Source organism: Xyrauchen texanus, chromosome 23 (genome assembly GCF_025860055.1).
Source record: "Xyrauchen texanus isolate HMW12.3.18 chromosome 23, RBS_HiC_50CHRs, whole genome shotgun sequence".
NCBI classification, from domain to species: Eukaryota; Metazoa; Chordata; class Actinopteri; order Cypriniformes; family Catostomidae; genus Xyrauchen; species Xyrauchen texanus.
The window spans coordinates 24135824-24159356 of record NC_068298.1 but is presented as its reverse complement, the minus strand read 5'-3'; the positions used below and the strand labels follow the sequence as shown (position 1 = coordinate 24159356).

Genomic DNA, 23533 nt, shown 5'->3' with positions numbered 1-23533 from the left:
CTTCGGGTCTATGATGACAAAAAAAAAAATCTAAAAAAGATTGTATAGCCATCCAGATATTGATGTTATATGGTGTTGCCAAGTCCCTGCTGTTCCCCTCACTTACACAGGCGCCAATAAACACTGCAAGTCTAATTAGGGCTGTACTGAGCAGTCAATCTGTTTTTCTATGGTACACAGATTGTCTTGCTATCTATACCTGCAACACATGCAAGAGATTTGGAGAGTTTTGAGAGAGAAAGAGAAGATAAAATGGTCCACTTAACAACACCACTATGAATCACTGCTGGTGTAGTTTATGGAAGGTGAAAACCCAAATGTAACCCAATTTCTGTAGTTATCAATCAGAGGGCCATACTTCAGGCATGCCATTTGTCTTACAGGAACAGCCAATCAGAGAAAAAGAATCTTTGAACTGCTGCAGAAGGAGGCAGGACTATCTCTCTCTATTTCTGTTTATCTCTCACTTTCTGTCTCTCACACACTCTAAATCTCAAAAAATTTGTATTTCATTTCATCAAACACCATTCTCTGTCTCTCCTTGAGGATTTGTGCATCTCATTTGTCTTTCAATTTTGTTTCTTTTCCATTGCACTTGCCATTTTGAGGATACTAAAACCTGCCAAAACTCATTATTCACAATTAGAGAACAATGTCATATTTAATTGTCCTATTAAACTTCCAAATATATTATTCATAAATTACGATAAGCTCATCATATGCGGGGGTAGATTGAGATAATAATTGCAGCAATAATATGGGGAGCAGTCAAAATGACTTATTAAGAGTGAGGAAATGCCCACATAAATGAGATAGTGAGTGATGTGCTGGCCTGGTTGCTTGCTTTGTGGCAGTGCAGAGCACAAATCTGTGCACTGATTGGTAATGATGTGTGAGGGGGATAACAATAATGAAAAAATTGTGCCATTATAGAAGAGGACATCAAACCAGAGCACATTTCAGCAATTTATAAAAGCATTCGTTCAAAAGTTTGCAGTTGTTTTGTAAATCAATTTTGTTCAACAAATCATTGTTTAGCTTAAACCTTGAACCAATGTCATCTTAAAAAACTTAACACATAAATGTTTTTATGAACATGTCATTTGATAAAAGTACACATCTGAATAATATAATAATCATATTTTTGTAATGTATTATTTTACTTTACCCAAACAGCAAATGTAAGAATAAGTATCAACTTTATTAATTTTAATTTACATTAAAATAAATATAAAAATAAACATAACATACTGTGTGTGTGTGTGTGTATATATAGTATAATCTGATATATATATATATATATATATATATATATATATATATATATATATATACAGTATATTATTACTATTTATATTAGTATTATTATAATAATAATTATTAATAATATTCATGTATCCTCACATTTGCTGTTTGGGTAAAATAAAATAATAGATAAAAAATGTATTTATTAAAATAAATTATTATTCAGACATCTGTTTTAAATAAATAAAAAACATATATATAAACGGTATGAACAAAGAAAACTACACAATCTCTGGAAAAAAGAATAGGTATCATGTGCCAAACTTACTGGTAGGATCTTCTTGAGTCCGCAACGCAGGAACTCATTTCGTAAGTGTATCCTGAAGTCTAAATCATCCGGGGAGGTAACGAGGGCATTGATCAGCTGCATGCATGCTACCTGCATCAGCACACACATAAACACACACGCATACATCATTTAATACAAGCACATTTCTAGAATCATACCTCTGGCTGTTACTGATTAAAATGCAGTGCCCCAGTAACAGCCTCTTATTCATTCTGAAATGTCTCATCTTTTAAAAAGAAAATCAATATATCACATTACATAAAATAACATGAATTGATAAGGATGTAATATGGCAGTGAGCAATGGAAGGACTAGAAGAGGAACAGGGTAAAAATGGAGGTAAAACATGTGAGCGGATTAGGAGAGCTGTCCAGAGTGGGGAAGGAGGAAGGGTAGCAGGCCTGACTGAACAGATGTGTATTTTTTATTGATTTATCGGATCAGGGCAGTGGGCAGGGAGGAGTGCTGATAGTTCTTAACAGGCTATAAGGTTGCTCCAGGGAGACAGGCTGGGATAAGGAGGAATGTTCTTCACTTGTCAGATCGATGCTGAGTGAAAAGATCTCTCTTGATGGACATGTGAGGAGTCTTCCTACACCTTTACCAGCTCTGGCCTGGACTCTGGTGCTCTACTGCATGCTTTATTTACGTGCATTTTTTGATTAGCCAGGTAAAGCTCTGATATTCTGATACTGTATGTGCTTGTTTCAACCTTTGAGGTCTCATTGGAAATTTCACACAAGCCACCAAAGAAAAACAGACCAGTCAGAGCCATGGGTACACATACTTTCCTGCTGCATTATGCAAAAAGTATGCAGTATGCAAAAAAACTGTACATCAAAGTAGCAGGATGCCCAAGTACTCAGTACTCATGATGCAGTAGCCAAACAATATCTGGATCGTATGCGGTCTCCGCACAGATTCTGGTGTGCAACCAATAGACGCGTTGTTTGACTGTCAAACCAAATGTGGTTTTAAAGTAGTCTAAATCTGTTTTACCTAAATATGAGCATAGCTGAGCCAAACCGGTCTGTCAAAGGACGGATCAAATGTGTAGTTACTGTGTTGTGCCTTTGTAAGTCAGTTTTGGTACTAAGAAAGTTCTTCTTTGCGGTTAAATGACCCCAGCTTAGCTGGGATATGCAGAAAAAAAAATCACTCTAGGCCTATATGTGCAAAATGTATGATGTGTGAAAAATAAAAGGCTTCTAAATTGTTCTTGAGGTTGAACTGAACTTATTACAGTCGAGCAGTAAGTTCTACATCTAATTCACTATAAGCAGCATTAAGCAGCTACTTTAGCATTAAGCAGCAAGGCTGCAGGACAGAGTATGGGTGGGATTCTCAGGCTCATGAGCGCCCAGTTGTTTATAAGCTGGAGACATCAGGTACCACAGCATTGTGCTTGATTTCAGCTCTGTCTCTAGTTGCCCAGGGGCTGCAGGCGAACACACTGAAGCCAATCATTTCACCATATATGTGCTGCCGAGACACCCATAATGCAACATTATGCTTGCACATTCTCAAACTTTTTTTGATCTTCTCCTATTCCCTTTTGAGCAATTATTTCAATTTGAATCATTTGAGAGCCCACTGAGAGAATCTGAATCACTCTTTGAGTTCTCCTAAGGGGGAATGCATTTCATCATCAGCTGCATGCACATGCACACACACTCACTTCAGCCTGTTTTGGGTGATGTTGTGGAAAGAGTGCTGGTACTGAGAAGCTTATTTTCCATCATTTTGGGCTGAGAGTGCACTGATGAGCTACTGCAGCACAGTGCCGGAGGTGACTTCCAGCAGAGTAATTAAAAAAGGCACTGCTGGGACGATTTAAAGTTTGCATGCTTGCATTACTGAGATGGAGTGGTGGCAAAACACATTTTAATCACGTTTAAAAAGTCAGGCTCCGTAGCCCATCGCAGGTTTTAAAGTGTTTCATTTCTTTGAACCGCCCGTATCGGTGAGGTGTTTTAATTTACTTCACAATTAGTGAGGTTCTTTTCATTAACAGCCTTATTTTTTCAAGGAGGTAAACAAACCACAAAATCAAAGAGATTCATTCCTCACTTCTCCTCTCACTGCCCTTTTATCATATTGTCTTCTCCTTTGTTCTTTCCTAACAGCAACACAAAGATTAGAGATTTGGTTAATTAATGTGTGAGAGGGCTTGTTGTGCTTGGTCACAGATCACTGCAGGTTGCGGAGAAGTGGAAAATGCTATATGCAGGTGAGGTGCTGCATCCTTGCCCTTTTGAATTTGTTACTCTGAGACCAGACTGGAAACTCAGAGAACAAGGAGGAAAAAGTCTAAGAGGGGAAAATGATAATGCAGGAATAGTCCAATAGCACAGGGCCAGTGTGAAAGTGTTCTGAGACAGTTGACGAAATTAGATCTTGCATTCGTTGATAATGCAGAGGTGTTTTATGCCTTGCAAACTTAAAGGGATAGTTCACCCAAAAATGAAAATTGTATCATTAGTAACTCACCCTCATGATATGCCAGGTGTGTATGACTTTCTTTCTTTACCAGAACACATTTGAAGAAAAAATAAAAAAATATCTTAGCTCATTTGGTCCTTAAAATGCAAGTGAATGGAGATTTCTCTTTTGAAGCTCCAAAAATCACAGACAGTGAGCATAAACTTCATCCATACGACACCAGCTGTTCTTCTAAAGCAACTCGATCGCTTTTGGTGTGAAAAAGATCAATATTTAAGTACTTTTTTTTTTACCTCTAAATCATGGATAATAGTTAAAAAGTGCGTAAATATTGATATTTTATGCACCCAAAAGTGATTGTATCACTTGAGAAGACATTATTTTAAAGAGTCGAATCAATGATGTGTTCGCTGACTGTTTGGGATTTTTGGAGCTTCAGAAGAGAAATCTCCATCCACTTGCATTTTAAGGACCTACTGAGCCAAGACATTATTCTTCAAATGTGTTCTGGTGAAGAAAGAGAGTCATACACACATGGGATATCATGAGGGTGAGTAAATAATGAGATCATTTTTATTTTTGGGTGAACTATTCCTTTAATCATTTGGTTATCTCTAATGTTTTAACATTGTTGTTGTGTTAATATGTGTATATGATAATGTCACTAAAGTAAAGATATAGCTAGCTGATATATATGAGTTTGGATTTTTGTTTTTAAATTGTGAGAGTGACTTGATAGTTTTGGAAGCATCAGTTGATGGGCTGCAAAATGTGTTGCAAATTTCCCAGCAGAAGTATTTAAGACATGTATTACGTAGTTGTAAAATGTCCATCTATTACTGAAAATGTTAAACATACACAATTACATTTTGATGGAATGAAAACAATGCTAAAAGGAATTTAGTGGGTCGCACCAAAATCAGATTAACATGTATATTACAAACGTCTTGTGACTATACTTTTGACACAGTGTGTATTTTAATGTTTATGGATTGTCCTCGTTTTCTTCCACTGTAAGTGTCTTACTGTAAACATGTTTTTTATTGGTAATCAACACTTTGCCACAAATGCTTTCGACTGAGCTAATCTTGAATTGAACTCGGAAAATACCTTTAATTTAAAAATGTTAATTACTTATCTGAAACTTATCAAAATTATGTTGGTAAAAAGTAACATTTATTTTATTGCATTTATTTCTATTAATTGTATTATTATTATTATTACTATGTATTCATTTATTTATATTTGTGGTGATGCAGTGAAAATTTTTGCATGAATTACTGTTCATAATACTGTCCCAGAAGATGGCCCAGCAGAAATACATTTGTATTGTTGAGCTCTGTAGAGCAGCCATTATTATCAAAGAGAATTGAATTTTTTGCTGGTTTCCAGAGTTCTTTGTGTGACCTGGCTGGGGCTGATTAGGGTTTAGAATACAGCTCCAGTTCCACTACACAACAGCTGGCAGCCTGCTTCCATCATGGGGTGTAGGTGGCAGGGTTGACAAACGACCACAGAACACAGTGAGATGGGGGATAGTGGGACTTGTTTACATGTCAAGGTGAGCTGAGGAGCAAAAGCCCTTTGAGTGACAGAAGTGCCAATTTCTACCTGGCTCCAACATCAAAAATTCTACTGGGAGTCAAGAGACCTCACACAGTTACTGACACTAAACCAAGTTGATCTATATCTACTGCCCAAGGCAACCAGAAGTCTGCTAATTATTTTAAATAATTTAAATAATACATGTAGGTATCTAAAATGTATTTAGAAAACTAATAATGTTTTCCATATACGCATGGCACTTATATATTCCTTCCTCGTTCAGAAGAAAAACTGAAACAACATCTGAATTCTGACACAGGCTTGAGAATGCACCCAGTGGAAAATGTTATTGCTCAGAGGTTGCTCCTTCATAATCCATTAGACTTAATAGAGAACAAATTTCTCATTTCTGAAGTATAAATTTAGTTAAAATAATATGCACTTCATAAATTTGAAGATATATTTGATTTAAAGGTGCTGTAAGTGATTTTAGCATTCTAAAGCTTTCATGTGACTGAGCCGTTGAATTAATCACACCCCCTCATTCCAAAACCCCGCCCTTCAAAGAGCAGCATTATTTGTTCCTGTGGCTGTCGAATTCAACAGTGGCACAATAACACCCTGAACTGACAAACAATATGAATCATGGCATCAATAATCCACTCTTGACAAGTGAAAAGTGTGAATGTCTGCCATCCGTGGACACATTTGTATTGCTGTTTACAAAGTCTACAGCTGTCACAGAGACTGGTGAGATATCTCAGGACACTTATTTCAGTAATATCTTTAAGGGAGTGGGAACAGTTTTTGCATACTTTCCATGAAAAAAAAAAAAATCGCTTACAGCACCTCAAACATTGACTCAGACTTTCGATTGCAGACTTGGCAAATATGAGCATATTCTGAAACGTTTTTTTTTTTTTTTTAAACAGGTAAAATTTACATTTACATATATATATATATATATATATATATATATATATATATATATATATATATATATATATATATATATAAACAAGACAATACATCTAATTTCACTGTAAAAAAATTGTTCTTAGATGTAAAAAGTATGATTTTACCATATATGTAACAGTAAAATATGTATATTAAGTTTAACAAGAAAATACATGACTTTTTACTGTAAACTGTTGTTAAAATTACAGTGAAAACTGATCGGGCTTTACCATAAGTCACTGTGTGGCCGTTCACTTTTCATTATATTTTAGGATTAGTTATGTCTCTTATTAATTTGAATATCAGATATGTACATTATGGTGTTTTGTGTTATAGTTGATGTAGTTTATTTTATTAATGCAAATGTTTATGCAGGCGTCACATAATATAATAAATATGTTTATTTTAGTGTCACATGTACAGTATTGGCCAAAAACATTGGCATCCTTGGTAAATATGAGCAAAGAAGGCTGTGAAAAAAAGAAATTGCATTGTTTATCCTTTTATTTAAAAAAAATAATTAAAACCTTTATTTGAAGTAAACAATTGTAACAGGGGAAATATCTCATTATTAAATAAATATTTTTCTCCAAAACGCATTGACCAGAATTATTGGCACCCTTTTAATGTGCAACCTACCTTTGCCGAGGTAACAGCTCTGAATCTTATCTTATAATGCCTAATGAGGTTTGAGACCAAATGGCAAGGGATCTGAGACCATTCGTCCATACAGAATCTCTCCAGATCCTTCAAATTCAGAGGCCCAGGTCAGGGGAATGGGATGGCCATGGCGGAACCTTGATTTTGTGGTCAGTGAACCATTTTTGTGTTCAGGGCCCATTGTAAGCTTTCTGGCAGAGGCAGCCAGGTTTTTATGTTTTATCTGTTGGTATTTGATAGAGTCCATGATACCATATATCCGAACAAGATCTCCAGGACCTCTGGCAGAAAATCAGCCCCACAACATTAAAGATCCAGCACCACATTTAACCGTGGGCACTGGGTACTTCTTCCTCTCTGTGTGCGCCAAACCCATCTCTGGTGTTTGCTGACAAAAAGCTCTATTTTTGTTTCATCTGACCATAGAACCAGGTCACATTTGAAGTTCCAGTAGTGTCTGGCACACTGAAGATGTTTGAGTTTGTTGTTGGAAGGTTTGTTTTTTTCTTGAAACCCTCCCAAACAACACGTGGTGATGTAGGTGATGTCAGATAATACATTTTTATTTTTATTTTTTTACTTTCTGACCCAAAGCCCAACTAATTTCTACAATTCTCCAGCTGTGATCTTTGGAGATTCTTTGGCCACTTGAACCATCTTCCCAATGTGCGTGGAGACAATATAGACACAACTCCTTTTCCAGGCCGATTCTTAAGATCTCCAGTCGATTAGAACTTTTTAATTATTGCCCTGATGTTGAAAATGGAATGGAAAATCTTATAGCCAATTCCCATTTTATGAAGCTCAACAACCTTTTGCCACACATCAGAACTATATTCTATAGTGTAACCCATTGTGATTGATGATTAAGGGAATTTAGCCTGTATGTTAACTCATATTTATACCCCTGTGAACCAGGAAGTCATGGCTGAACAATTTCATGTTCCTAGTCACCCAGGTGTACTACATTTTTTTAAATATGAATGGGAATATATTTCAGATATATTTTACTCATGAGAATTTCTAGGGGTACTAATAATTGTGGCCAACGTGTTTTGGAGAAAAATATTTATTTAATGAGATATTTCCCCTCTTTCAATACTTCAATTAAAGGTTAGATTTTAGTGAATGTTTTGAATGAAAGATCTAAAGGATAAACAATGAAGATTTTTTTATTTTTTTTAAATTTTCCAATATTTTTGGCCACCATTGTATAACAATGATGGTGTTTTGTGTTTGTGTGTTTGCGTATTAATTATTGCTCCAGCATGGAAGGGCCACTCTTTATAAACTTTAAGTCATCATGAGGCCTTTTGTAGTTACTACAGTGATTAACAATACATTTTAAACCTTAAAGCTGACGTTTAGAGTTCCAGAAGGTTAGTATATCAAGATTATATCATTTAATAATGTAAACGGTAGTGAACCCTAAAATACAAGCATCAAATTACATCCTGTAAAGCCTGAATCATGGCCATTATATTTTTATGGTAAATGTCTAGCAGCTTCAGCTGCCAGTATTTTACTGTAAATTAAACTTGCTTTATTTTAATTATTTTATACAGTGGACACTTATGCAAAAATCTCCATTTGTCTCCATTTAATCTCATGGCTGTCTAGGAGAAGAAATGAGAGTTTCTGTAAATATACAGTAGAGTATAGATAATTACTTTGCAGCTACACAGGTTTGAGTTTTCTGAGGATGAATGGACGGTGAATGAATGGTAAGATGAATAATAGCATGCAGGTCATAAGGTGGAGTGGCAGGTGAGGTAGTTCAGCATTCAAACTCTGTTTCTTCCGAAGGGCAGTGCACTGACCTGTAGCTGCTGAGCGTCATGGTTCTCCAGTCCCTCCACTATCGGAGCAAACCTCTCCTTATTATTCCTCTCCGCTGCAATGGTCATGGCTGCCAGGATCTTATCCAGACTGAGGAAAAACAAGACGACAGAAAGCAATGTGTTTAGGTAAACATGCTTTTTATCGAAGCGTGATCGTGACATTGGCTCAGAATGTTCACCCGAGTTGGTCTCAGCTTGTAATCTCAGTCTTGGACGTTTCACGCAAGGGGCCTGGAAAAATGTCACAGCCTTTTATGTAGAGTTATAGCCCATTCCTGGTGTGCAACACCAAAGCAAACTTAATTTTCTCTAAGGTAATAAGAGAAACCTTAGAGTCTATGCAATCCTGTGTCAACCCCAGCAACCATAGAGTGTTGAAGTGATGCTTTTGGATAGAAATTCAAAGAGTTGTGCTGGTGGGAAAGCAAATTAAGGACTTTACAAGGTTACTTGTCTGTTGTGCTGACTCAAGCACTAGTGGACTTCAGTCCAGGGCTGGAGGAAAGAAATAGCAGAATGCATCATAGAAAAAATTGTAAAACAAAGGAGTAAAACACTAGTTTACATTCAGTAAAAACACAGAAGATTATGTCTTAGCTGCATAGCTTGCCATCATGTCATTGGCCCTGCTCTCATCAAGTTAGAAAAAGCCAATTTTTTGAATTTGAATTTGTGAAGCTTCTTGAAAGATAACTTAATGGAATAGTACATTCAAAAATAAAAATCCCATCACCATGTACTCATTCTAAAGTTATTCAAAACATAAGATTTGTGTTATTCTGTGGAATGAAAAAATGGTAGCCATGGGTAAGCCATGCTGTATTCACAGTTATTTTCTATTCAACAAAAGCAGACAGTGACCATGGACTGTTAAGCTGCAAAAAGGACACAAAAGTACCATAAAAGTCAGATTTGAGATCTAAATACAAAGTCTTCAAAAAACGTAAGCATTTTAATCAGACTAAAAAGAGGTTGATCACTGAAAAATGTTCCTCCACTCAAATCTCATTCATGCATCCGCACATTAAAACATGCCATGATTTGTTACAATATAAATGAGAAGCAACAGTGTTTGGTATCACTACTTGTTTATGCGTGCCAAGTTTGAGTATGTGCAAGCAACAATTATATTTGAGAGCTACAGCAGAGGGGAATACATTTAGTGAATAATGATTTAAATGGAGAGTTCACCCAAGAATTAAAATTATCTCATAATTTACTCACGCTCATGCCATTCCAGATGTGTATGACTTTTGTTTCTTCAGCAGAAAAATCGTCAAGATTTTTAGAAAAATATCTCAGCTTTGTAGCGCCATACAATGCAAGTGAATGGTGATCAGATTTGAAGCTCCAAAACTCACACAAAGAAAACCATATGTCTCCGGTGTTTAAATGCATATCTTCAGGAGTGATATAATAGGTGTGTGTGAGAAACAGAACACAATTTAAGTCATTTTTACCCTAAAACTCCACTTTAACATTCACTTTCAGATGTAAAAGTAAAAGTGAAAGTGGAGATTTAGAGTACAAAAAGGACTTAAATATTGTGCGGTTTCTCACCCACACCTATTATATCACTTCTGAAGATATGGATTTGGCCACTGGTCTTATGTATTACTTCTATGTTTCCTTTATGTGATTTTTGGAGCTACAAAGGTCTGATCACCATTTACTTGCATTTTATGCACGATCCATTGTCTACTTTTGCTGTATTGTACGCCCCTTTTTTGAGATTGACAGCCCTGATGACAATATGCATCCATTGTCTGGAAAATAGCAGCAAAAAAACCTCTTTATGGGTTCAAGAGTACAAAAGTCACAGATGTTTAGAAAGGCATGAGGGTGAGTAAAGGCTGACCATGTTTTAATATTTAGGTAAACTATTCCTTTAAAGTGTAGTTCATTAGTTGTTGTAAGTTTAAGTTTATCCACATCTATCCTCCCTTTATGGTTAAAACGGTCTAGTGTATGAAGAAAGTAAACTATTGCGCCAGAAATGGCAGATTATAATCGATATATACAAAGTGAGCTACACTAAATGTTAAATTCACTTTCACATGTCTTGTGACAGACACCCCAAATCGCTTCCCTTCACTTTTTCGTTGTAGAAACTGCTAAGAGAAGTTTTCAGCTAAGTGTAAGATCCGTATTTTGTGATCCAGCTGATTAAGTTGTAGTTGTGAGTGGGTTGCGCAGAGTCTTTCATGCTGGTTCAAACATGACTTCACTCTAAGCTACACCTGCTCGACTCCTAAAGAGGGGCTTTGATGTGACAGCCCTAAGCATAAGCCAGTGTCACCATGTAACGTTAGAGGGGGAAGGAGCTGGTTTTGGTGCTAAGTGAGGTATCAGCGTTTTTACAGCTGTCACACAGATCTCCACACTCTCTGATCACCTACACACCCGTAAAAAAACATTAATCTACTCACCAACCACACATCGATCCAAAAAACCTGCACTTGTGTGCACGTGTGTGCCTGAATGTGTTTGTATGTGCACAGAGACAGAGACAGATCCCAGTTCAGCAGGTGCTGATAGACAGATAAAATGTTTGGCTGGAAACACTGCTTCTTAATTACTACACAACAAAGATAATAGAGCACGCATCTGGTTTGAAGGCATCCTCTCGTGGAATCACACCCAGATCGGCACTACGCTTTGCCGGGGGCTTTCCGACAGGCTAATTTAAGAAAGGCATAGTAACGTACTATTGTGGTCTTGGTTGGCTTCATTTTAATGCAGTGTAATGAACACTCACTTAGAAGTATCCTTCGGCTGTCATTGGTATTCTAGACCAATGCAAGCAGATAGAACAAATATAAAAAAATAAAAGACAAAAAAAATTAATTATCTCCCTGGATTTATTTGACAGCATGTTGTGCATTTCCCCCCCAATGAAGCGAAGCACAATAAACAACTAAACATTACAATTTTATTGTTTAATCTATATATATAAAGTGAATTTACTTGTATTAATTTACAGTGGGATAAAAAAATCTACTTTTAAAATCTGGGCTTTAAAATAAAAAAACAAAAATCAAGATTTTGAGGAATGTAAAGCAAAGAAACTTTATGATGTAAAATTAATAAAAAGTGTTTAAGATTATGCACTATTTCTAGGTCACTTAAATAAGAAAATTTGTGACATTGACCGTGTTAACTCCATAAAAAAGGTTAGATTTCCTAGCTTTCATTAAAGAGCATGCTCTTTGGAATATTCTCAAAAAGTTTGCTGGGATAACATGGATCATCAGGTTTTCGCACAAATGCCAAATAATGAAAAATTGTGCATTTAATGCAAATTTTTCAGTTCAGCCATTTATTTAAATTGTTATGCTTTTAGTAATGTAAAAACAAAAAATAGGAGCACGCATATACTGTATATATATATATATATATATATATATATATATACACACACTCACCTAAAGGATTATTAGGAACACCGTACTAATACTGTGTTTGACCCCCTTTCGCCTTCAGAACTGCCTTAATTCTATGTGGCATTGATTCAACAAGGTGCTGAAAGCATTCTTTAGAAATGTCGGCCCATATTGATAGGATAGCATCTTGCAGTTGATGGAGATTTGTGGGATGCACATCCAGGGCACGAAGCTCCCGTTCCACCACATCCCAAAGATGCTCTATTACACCACCACCACCAGCCTGCACAGTGGTAATAAGGCATGATGGATCCATGTTCTCATTCTGTTTACACCAAATTCTGACTCTACCATCTGAATGTCTCAACAGAAATCGAGACTCATCAGACCAGGCAACATTTTTCCAGTCTTCAACTGTCCAATTTTGGTGAGCTCTTGCAAATTGTAGCCTCTTTTTCCTATTTGTAGTGGAGATGAGTGGTACCCGGTGGGGTCTTCTGCTGTTGTAGCCCATATGTATATATATATACATATAAATCAATTTGACCTCTTTAGTCTATAGATATACACCGATCAGCCACAACATTATAACCACCTGCCTAATATTATGTGGGTCCCCCTCGTGCCATTAAAACAGCGCCAAACCGCATGGTTTGAGTATTTCTGTAACTGCTGATCTCCTGGGATTTTCATGCACAACAGTCTCTAGAATTTACTCAGAATGGTGCCAAAAAAAAATCCAGTTCTGTGGACAGAAACGCCTTGTTGATGAGAGAGGTCAACAGAGAATGGCCAGAATGGTTTGAACTGAAAAAGTCTACGGTAACTCAGATAACCCCTCTGCACAATTGTGGTGAGAAGAAAATCATCTCAGAATGCTATTCCCTTTTTTTTAAAGCTGCATTACCAAAAGCAGACGTAAAAGTCACATTAAATAATTTAAAATTTGTTAACATTTCCTTAAGTAATTTTCTTCTTTATGGCAAGCATGCTATAATTACCAGATTGGAGATGCCAGTGGGGAATGTGATATAGCTAAAGAACTTACATGTTCTCCTCTCCAATGATACAGATGGCTGACAGAATCTTGACGATCTCAGTCATCATATTCGTCTGCTTGGGATCAATGGCCCTCGCCAGGAGGAGAAGGCTTCGTTCATCCCCCAAGATCCTTTGCAGCCCATACTGAATACAAAAAGAGATATCATTTTAATACTGTGGCAGGGCGGAGGGCGGGGCCGGGTTGTGATTATACACACCCGGTCCCTTATCAGGCTAATCAAACCTCCGAGAGGGATAAAGGCCGACTGCGGAGGATGGCGCAAGAGAGAAGGATCGTTTACGGACATGTCCGTCATGTGCGTGTGTTTGTCTTTGGTTTAAGTTTCTCATTAAAATATTATTTATATTCCCAAGCCAGTTCTCGCCTCCTCCTTGCCCGTTTATATCCCTTTACAAATACACATTTGAAATTATATAATTTTGTGTATGGACAAATGTAGGCTTTGTTCTCTTGAAAGAGAGACAATAAGGCAGGTGTAGATATGTTTTTAAGATAAGTCAATTCAATTGAGGACAGGGCTGCAGGGACAAATAATCACATTCTTGCATCTGAGTCTTCCTTTCAGGTTTTAATGTGAAGCATTTGGCCACAATTTGAACAAAAGACATAATGAATTCATGGACATATATTTACTTTAGAAATAAAGTTTCCTTTTAAAGACTAATAAGAGTGTTTGAAATAAAATGACTGTTTGAAAGATTTATATTGCTGAAGTATAAACTGAATAACGTTAACACATCTGACAGTTTAGGTATCAAAGCAGCTTTAGAATACAGATTTCTAATGATAGTCTGTAGTTGGACAAGCTTCATTTGTTCTTGCTTATTTTAATTAAAGAAGCAGTTTTATATGGTTCCACATGTTGCTTTACAGAAGAAGAAAAACATGACAATCACCCATGCTGAATTTAATTTATAGTTTTAACCTTTACAAGTTAGGGACAAAAGCCATTTATATTAAGATATATAAATTCCTTGCTATGGAGCCTTTAAATTCTAAACACACCTTATTGTTCATGAAGGCCTTGAGGCATTGAATGAGTTTATGCTGGTTCTTCTTGTCAATGTTCTCTTGCCTGGGGAAAATAAAATGAGTGAGTAAAGAGAAAGATAAGAGCATTTGTGTGAGCAATCCAAAAGCACTGAAGAAAGTGAATTTCTTAAGAAGATGGCAGCAAAGAGTTCAGTCTAACTTACTGTTTCTTGTCAAGAAGCTTCTCCAGCACGTCCAAAAGCAATCCGAGACCCTCATGTCCAAAGTTATTCACCCAACTAAAAACAAGTAGAGAAACAAAGAACTGTGTTAGAATATAAAAACCCTCTATCCACTACAGTATGGGAAAACACACTGATTAAAGTTAAGAAAAGTTGAACATTTGAAGATAGTTCTTAAAACAACCTTGGAAATTGATACACCTGATAACATGATCTTGGAAATTAAAACATCTTTGAATGGCATAGAGCAAATTAAGCGAGTAGAAATGCAAATCAGAGCTCTCTTTGTGTGTGGTGCACCATATCCCTTCAGGCAACTTGTGCAGGCCATGCACTCTAACAGGAAGATAAAGTAATGCATGGGAGATAACAGTAAAACTGATAATGGATTGTGTAAGATAACTGGCTATAAAACAAAATGTATTTGGAGACATTAAAAGATCTAGAGGGGGAAAAGAACAGAGCGAGCGAGAGAAAAGAGTTGCGCAGCATGTGATCGCATTTAGATTATGCCATTAGCATCACTTGTTCTAAGCTCACGATTGTCAATAAACCCAAATACACGGTGCAATTTCTTGCATTAAAGTGCTACACGTCAATGAGTTATTCCTTTGCATTTGACACTGATGCTCCACAGTGCTCAATGCTTATTAAAGTCATTTGTATTAACCCATACGGTCACCCAGGACCCTCAATTAGGGTTGATGTGTGCAGCCTAGGGCAGTGTAAGAGGGCTAAACTACACTTTTTCACTGATCTGCAATGAAATTAGCCCAGAATTACAAACACTCTGAGGCTCACCATGCCATTACTCAAAATTCATTACCAACCCACCAAACTCAATTTGCAATATATTACCATTTGCTGTACAGTGCATTATAATAGCCTGCTTTGTTAATATAACAACACACTATGATGTTCTTAATTTGTAACTGTCTGTTTACAGGGGGCTTATCATTTATTGTTTTCACAGTTTTTCAGTAGTTTGTTGCGAGGGAAGCACAGTAAGAGATTGTAGGGAAAAATGAGACCGTAACAATCCGAGCCTCTGAGTTTCAAAGCAGCACTGGTGTGGTGGTGAAAGTAAGAGTAAAGTGAGACAGAGAGAGACAGCATGGATAAGCATATCTAATTCACAAAAGTGTGGGTTATGTGTTCAGTTCACAGCATTGGAAAGATGAGACTAGCATCTGAGGTGGTGTGGTCACTTCAGACGAAACCATAGCCACCAATGATACTATACAGCTGCGGTCATGTCACTCAACAAGAGCAACAAGCACTCTTACCACACCAACCAAGCAAACAAGATTTTAAAGGGAGAGGAGCTAAGAGCTTATTGTGAAAGTTCTGAAATGCAGTCGCCACTGAATAAAGATTGTTGAAATACTGTAAATACAAGCACAGGTGATGTCAAATTAAGAAACCAGATAAAGCAACATTCACACCACCTACATGCATGAAAATGAGAGGAAAACTCTCTATAACAACAAGACATCATGAGATGAAAGAAAGTTTCACAGTTCACGCAAACATTAAACTTCTTCTCATTCAACCTCATATTGTTTGACTTTCTCGAACATTAAAGGAGATGTCAAGGAAAAGCCTCGGTCACAATTCACTTTCATTGCATCTTTTATTCCTAAAATAAAAGATGATGACTGAGGGTAACATTCAGTCGAACAGCTCCTAAGTCATATGGGTTAGAAACAACATGAGGGTGAGTACATTTCCATATTTAGGTGAACAATCATTTAGGTCTCATCTCCCTACAGGTAGGAACATGAATGGTACAGTTCAACACAATTGAGATTGATAGATCTTCAGCTGCCCGTATGTCAATGATCTTATATATGAGTTTTCTGGCCAGCTTAACCTGAAAACTTCTGTCTCTTGAGTAAAAAACACAACTTGTCCTTTCAAATCACCTCATCAGTGACCTCACCGTGATCTGTGGCATGAATCCAATGGTACGATTTGGACTTACTCATGAAATAATGATAAGGAAAAATCCTGGAGTTAAGCACAGTTACTTAACACAACCATATACATTTGGTTAAATTAAATATACATGGCCTGATAAGGGTAATGTAATAACAGTTGTCTATTGTAAATAATTCATGCAAATACTACCAATATATTAGTATGTATACTCAATTCACCGGCTATGCTTAAATCTTGCAGAGTGCATAGTAAATGAAAGACACACTGTCATCTCTATGATAGTGAAATAATCTGTTTACGGCAACAATGATAAAATATTATCGAGCCAATCAAATAAAACAGATTAAAAAAAGCCATGAATTTGACAATAAAACTAGAACAGCAACTGCAATTCGATTTGACATTAAATTTTCAGTCACAGAGATGTGATATAGTTATCGTAAACTTCAGATAATACATCAAGCGGAGTGCATTGTGTAACACCACTTGATTCTGTGAGTCAGTTAACAGAGTAACATTACCCACAGATTGTTCTGCTGATCTCCTGCCTTTATGTTCAGATCCCTCTAAATAAATAGCATTTATAGGCCTGAAATGGTATCTTTAAATTTGACATCAATAAAGAATTAAACACAAATCACCCTTAACAGAAAATTATTTTGACCCTTCCATTGTAAGTGCATTACTGTAAACTGCAACTGTTTTTACAAACTAAAAGATGGAACAGAATTATTTCCTGCCATTTATGATGTCGACAACGTAACTTTTCGTGAACTAAGTATATTCCTTTAAAGGTTAGTCTCTGCAGCTCTTACAAAAGCAAATTAATACATTTCCCATTTACTGGATTAAAGGGATAATTTGCATCTAAAAGCCATTAACCTATTCTTAACCTGAACTTTATTAACTGTTAAATCTAACATGATATGGCTTTTTCATGCTTAAGGCCAGGATCTATTTTTCTCTGAAAACCAGATGAAAGTTCAACATGAGCATGTAAGAACGATGACTGGACTGAAATGAGAGTGAGAACGTGTTTTAATGCAGCATCTACACTGCACAGTAAGAAGCAATTAGACAACAGACCTTCTATTATGAGCGAGCAAATCGGTTATCAAAACAATTCAACCTCACTGATCTTTATTTATTTATTTATTTATTGCAAGTAGTTCATTCCTCCACCATTCTGTCCCAATGAAGACATTAACTTAAGATCTTCTGTCAATTCCATGGTTGCTATTGTAATGACAAGGCAAAAGTTTATTTATCATCTCCCTCCCTTGGTTGTGATCAGTCTCTTTGGGTGAATATGTGGGAGAAGAGTGGTAATTATCTTTGCTGGGCAGCGAGTGATGGAGATGTGAAACTGGATATAGAAATGCATGGCTGATTTCATCACAGTTGTGAAGTATACAGAAATGGGCGGCAGACCCTTTAGCAGATTCATGACAGATACTGTGTTGTGGAGCGTTAAACAGAGACTGAACCCAGTGGTGTGCTCGGAGAACAATATCCCTTGTGTGAGCATTCTGTGAGGTGATTGCTACTCACTTTAGAAGTGAGGCACTGGGGCAAAAGCCTGCTCCGTTTAAAAGAGCCGCTGTTCCTTCTAATGACATTTGGATCCCAGCAGGATTCTCAATACAGCCACAATGACTGCACATCAAACCACATCAATGCCAGTCCTGCTTCTCTCTTGAATTGTAGGTTGTGAATATAGGGCCATGATGACAAAGAAATAGCTGAAGGTAGCAAACGTGTGAGTATATGTGTATATGAGTGTAGAGAGAGCAGCAGCAGGATTAAACCAACAGAGGTTAGAGTACATTATAGCTCCACACCTTCTCCAGGCAAACTCAAATAGCTCCCCCGGAGCACAATGTAACGTCCTGACATGTCTCATAATCTCCAAAACTCCATTAGCCCTGCAGCCAACTCGCATATTTTTTCATATTAAATGAGAAGTTGTGGGGAAAATAGTTTAAAATCTTGCCAGAGTGATGACTGATTGGTAGCATTAACCGAATGGAAGTTTTAGAAATGCTCTGTTGATGGAGCATGCCACATAAAAAAGATGTCTGCTATCTCCACGTCTTCCTGCCTTGATTCAATACTTTGAACTTACACTCACAACAAAACATACAAGCATAATCATTGTAAGTTTGTGCATGTAAACAAACTCTGTCTAGTTTAAGTGCAAATAAAATAAGATAATTGTTTTCTATGTTCTAAAATGTTTGCTTGAGCTTTGAAAGAACTGACTTGATCTGAGCAGCACAGGACAGTTTAACTTAATACACCAGAGGCCATAAATATTTTAGACTTAAATTCAAACATCTGGTATTATTGATCTGGTGGTGAAGAATGTCAGAGAGCGGGCAGACAGGGACAGGGTAATCAGTCATGACTGTCACTTCGCATGCTAATGGTTTAGCGGTTCCTCGTTCAGAAGTCATTGACTGTGTGTGTGTGTGTGCTCATTACGCTGCCAAGGGACTGATGTGGGCTGTCACTCAGAAGTATGTAGGTCACCTGCTACTCAATCCCCTGACCTAAATAACTCAAACCAGTCAAACACATCCAAAAACACACAGTGTGCTAAAGGAAAAATAAACCTAAAAGCACACTAATATAGAGCACTGACATAAAATCTGTCTATATCACCCTTACTTGGAATGCATGCTGTGGCATTACAGAAAAGTAACACTTTCAGCCAAAAATAAAAGCACACACACACACACACAAATCCATTATTCATATCTCTCTACCTCAGAATGTCATTTCTGTGTGAGACACCAGAGCAAAAACCTCTCATAAAAGGTAAGAAGGCTTGACAAAACAATTAATAATCAGAGAGGTTGTGACAAAAATCACACACAGCCCAAAGATATTGAATTTAGTGCGGCAGAATACTAATTGTCCCCCATACCTGTGCAATACCATTTCTCACTAAATCAATATTGAATTCAAATAAGATTTCTGAATTATGCCTTGCTGCAGGGCTCCACAGATACGGCTAGCTTTGAGGTTAACAGATGGTGGCATAAAATGAAATGGGCATCCGGCTTAAAATATCACGGAGGACATCAGGATTGGTGGGTTCCTTTAATGCCTCTGAAAAAGCTCTAGTGTAGTGGCAGATGTGACCACTGGTTTTGTTATACCCTCTATAACAAAGGCTGAAGTACATTGACATGCAGAAATACAAAAGGCTCCACATACTGGCAGGGCTATGACAGCTAGAGTGAATGTGTGATCAATAAACTTCAAGACAAAACAGCATCAAATTTAACATATTATCCCCAGTGAGAGAGGACCAAATAGCACATTAAATTCTGGGTAATACAGACACAACCACTTCCATTTTTTTAGTTGCTTTATACTGTATTCTGGTAAATAATGAAAACTAATGCAATTAATAAGTAACATATATTTATAAATGAAAGCCATCAATAATGAACTCAGAATTAAGGCAGTATCACTGCATAAAAAACAGTTATTAACAACACTTATTTTCTAAATTAGCCCAAAATGAACAAGTTAAAAACAGTGGATATTTGACACTGCCGTTGTGACTGCGCATATATGAGTTGATAATCTGTCTGACTCCTGTCCTTTATTTCTCCTTGACGCTGGCTGATTCAGGGGAGCTGATCCATAGCCTGAGGGCCACAGCCAGGTTTATAATAACATTTGGAGTCTGGAGAGTGTAGAAACTAGCCACAGAGTTCAGGAGAAATGACTCCCTCTGCCTCTTTGTCAAGGCAGACAATTTATTTCACGGGGCAACAGGTGAAGATTTTATTACTTTCTTTGGGTAACTCAACACAACCTGAAAGATGTTCAAAGTCTTATCACTAATTTAAAAGAGAACATCGTCCAATATCCCTCACAACATACACACAACATCAATTCCATGTCAATGATCAAGTGATGAGAAAAGGACCTCTTAATGCTTTTTGTTGTAAATTTAAAAAAAAAAAGCCCAGCTGGGACTTGTTTTCAAAAATCAAGTACTTTGCAGCCTCTGTAAGGCACAATTTAATTACCACAGATGCACATAAAGTCTTAACTTTCACCAAAACCAAGGAGGAAACGTTGTCTGCAGCAATTTTCACCTGAAGTTATGCTAGCTTTGACGCCCTAACACAAATACCTGAATTGGTGCTATTAGTGCATTTCTATCTTACATATTGTTTGGAAAATTTTAATGAAACATAATTGTTACATAATCTTTTGTTTTCTGTCCTAAAAAGGATATAAATGCATTTTAACTGGAAAATAAGTAGATATAGAGTCACATTTCAGCACTTTCAAAAATATATGATTAATCGCAATTAACCGTGAAAAATAATGTGATTATAAGATTTTATTGACTGACAGCACTATATTTTAATAATAATCAATTTGGTTTCAAAAACCAATATTAGATAACTAACATATGCACATTTTGTTTCCTTTACACCAGTCAGCAAGATGTAGCTAAATAAAAAATACTGTACATGTAATGTCAAATCACATTTAGAAAATCAACTATGCAGCAATGGATAAGGATGTCTTGCCAGGTGTGCAAAAGAAATAAAGTTGTTGTTTTTTTTTGTGGGGGGTTCACCCAAGTTGGAATGCCCAATGTGACTCGCCTCAGTCCGGGTGGCAGAGGACGAATCCCAGCTGCCTCCGCATCTGAGACCATCAACACACGCATCTTATCACGTGGCTAGTAGAGCGCATTGTCACGGAGACAATGCACATGTGGAGGCTTCACGCCATCCACCGCAGCATCCACGCTCATCTCACCGCGCGCCCCACGAGAACGAACCACATCAGGGGCTGAAATTCTTTCTGGTCAACGACAGGGACGTGAGTGTCTCGCGTTCCCTTGTTCTCCGTCGAAAGGAAGCCGGCAAACAGGTAAGTGCAGTGGTTTTCGGGGCCGCGCACCCACACCAACTACCCTTGCAGGCTCGTGGGCCAGCAAACCTCCCCTGAACAATCTTCCCGGTGGGGCATATGCTCTGCTTCGCCATGAACCACCCATCCCGGGCGTGACTCTACCCTCCTTAGCAACTGGGTAAATTTGGTTGCCAGGCTGGAGTCACTCAGCATGCCCTGGGAGTCGAACTAGCAGACGAAGCCAGCATCTTTACCACTGAGCTACCCAGGCCCCTAAGAAATAAAGTTTGAATGGTGGATTCGCACTGTAAACAATGTCTGACAAACCTGCATTGGTATCTCTATGTCTCCTGGTTTTATCCATCATGGCATTGTTGACTGCCTGTTACATTAATTGAGACATACAACATACCCACAAACACACATATCTGCAGAGACAAATTAATATGGGGTAGAAGCTGTTTTACATTAAAATAATGATTTCAAGTACCTACATTGGCAAAAAGCATTTGGATATTACAATATTGTTGAATTTGAATTAGTTAACAAAATACCAAACAAATACCAAGCAGTACTGTTTGTTACTGTTTGTACTGTTAAAATAATGGTTTTATATTACATCATAAATAGATATGCTGTTAAAAAAAAATTATAAAATAGTATTTGGAAACTTTCTGGATGCCAAATGAAGTAGAACATGGCCATAGTTATTGGGAGCACATCTGTTACTCTTCTAGGACAGCTGTGTAAATTTGAGGGAAAATGACTTTCACATTCGCTGACACATTCACCCATACATCCACTAAAACAATTGTCAGGACCAGTAGGTTAAAAGTAATGGAAAAAATGTCCGACTTTTTCAGAGATAAGGTCTAGCATCATTTGTTTGCAGATTCCACTAGGTTTGATATTGTGGTATTTAATGAAATGATAATCGTCCATTGTATGTGTGGCTGAAGTGTCCAAATATATTTTGGGGCCACTTTGGACATTTAATAAAGTCTTAAATTGGTAGCAGACAAAATGTCCATACAGGTGGATATCAGTTTCTAACCAGTCTACTGTTTAAAAGAACAAACCTTGTGGCACCCGAAGTGTGATTGTCTCAGTCCACTATTTGATTCTCTTTCAAATCCTTGAATAGGGCTAAACCCTTAAGGGTCTGAGGCGGAACAGATTCCTGTTAAGGAGTATCAAATCTTCAAAAGCACTAATATGCCATTACCTCCAGCACATGTGTCCACAGGCGCTCAGTGAAGGGCATAGGCAGAATGATGGATTCACAGGCTCTTCAGGGCAGCTGGTAGTGTCAGCACATCTCTACACCAATACACATCTCTACTCCCTCAGACTCCAGTCCCACACTGCTAACTACGATCCATGGCTAACTAGATTCAAAACCTACACTGCAAAATAAATAAATACATTCTACAACTAAAAATCCTCAAGGGAAAATATGCAGCAGCTCCACCATGAAGATTTAAACATAATAAAAAGTTGTAGCCAAGTTCATTTTGGGCTGATTTTCCTCATAGCGTATCTTTGAGCCTGCAGATTCAATATGGAAGTCACTGTTGGGATTTAAAGTAGAGTGTAAAAGCGGAGAGCGTAATACAGGGGACTTAGCACCAGAAGCCCTTCAGAAGTACATAAGAGTGTAATGGTGCTGTGTCAAAGATGAAACATCATTTCCTATCGCTGGTGGATTGATAGAGAACCAGTGCAGCCAGTGTTCAGCAAGATTATATGCTCCTGCAGAATCGAATCCCCCTAAGACCCCAAGAGTTAGCCGCTTGGAAGGCCTGTTCAAAAATGCATAGTTATTGCTCTTTATTTATGACTTTCCATCTTTATAAAAATAATAAAATAATAATAATATATATATATATATATATATATATATATATATATATATATATATATATATATATACACATACATACATACACACACTACTGAAGGTGTATGCTTAAATCAGGGTATCTACAGGTTCAAAGGAA

General features: G+C 37.2%; 1 protein-coding gene across 8 annotated transcripts in view; it reads right to left on the bottom strand.

Annotated features, from left to right (window-relative positions):
* Window positions 1–23533, bottom strand: part of diaph2 (diaphanous-related formin 2) — a 559041-nt gene that overhangs the window by 390588 nt on the left and 144920 nt on the right. For all 8 annotated transcript variants that reach the window (XM_052154718.1, XM_052154723.1, XM_052154724.1 and 5 more), the window contains 5 exons: window positions 14682–14756; window positions 14491–14560; window positions 13471–13607; window positions 9019–9127; window positions 1574–1684 (listed from right to left, as the gene is read on the bottom strand). In XM_052154718.1, coding sequence (XP_052010678.1) covers window positions 1574–1684; window positions 9019–9127; window positions 13471–13607; window positions 14491–14560; window positions 14682–14756 — 502 coding nt within the window. The remainder of the gene's footprint in view (window positions 1–1573; window positions 1685–9018; window positions 9128–13470; window positions 13608–14490; window positions 14561–14681; window positions 14757–23533) is intronic.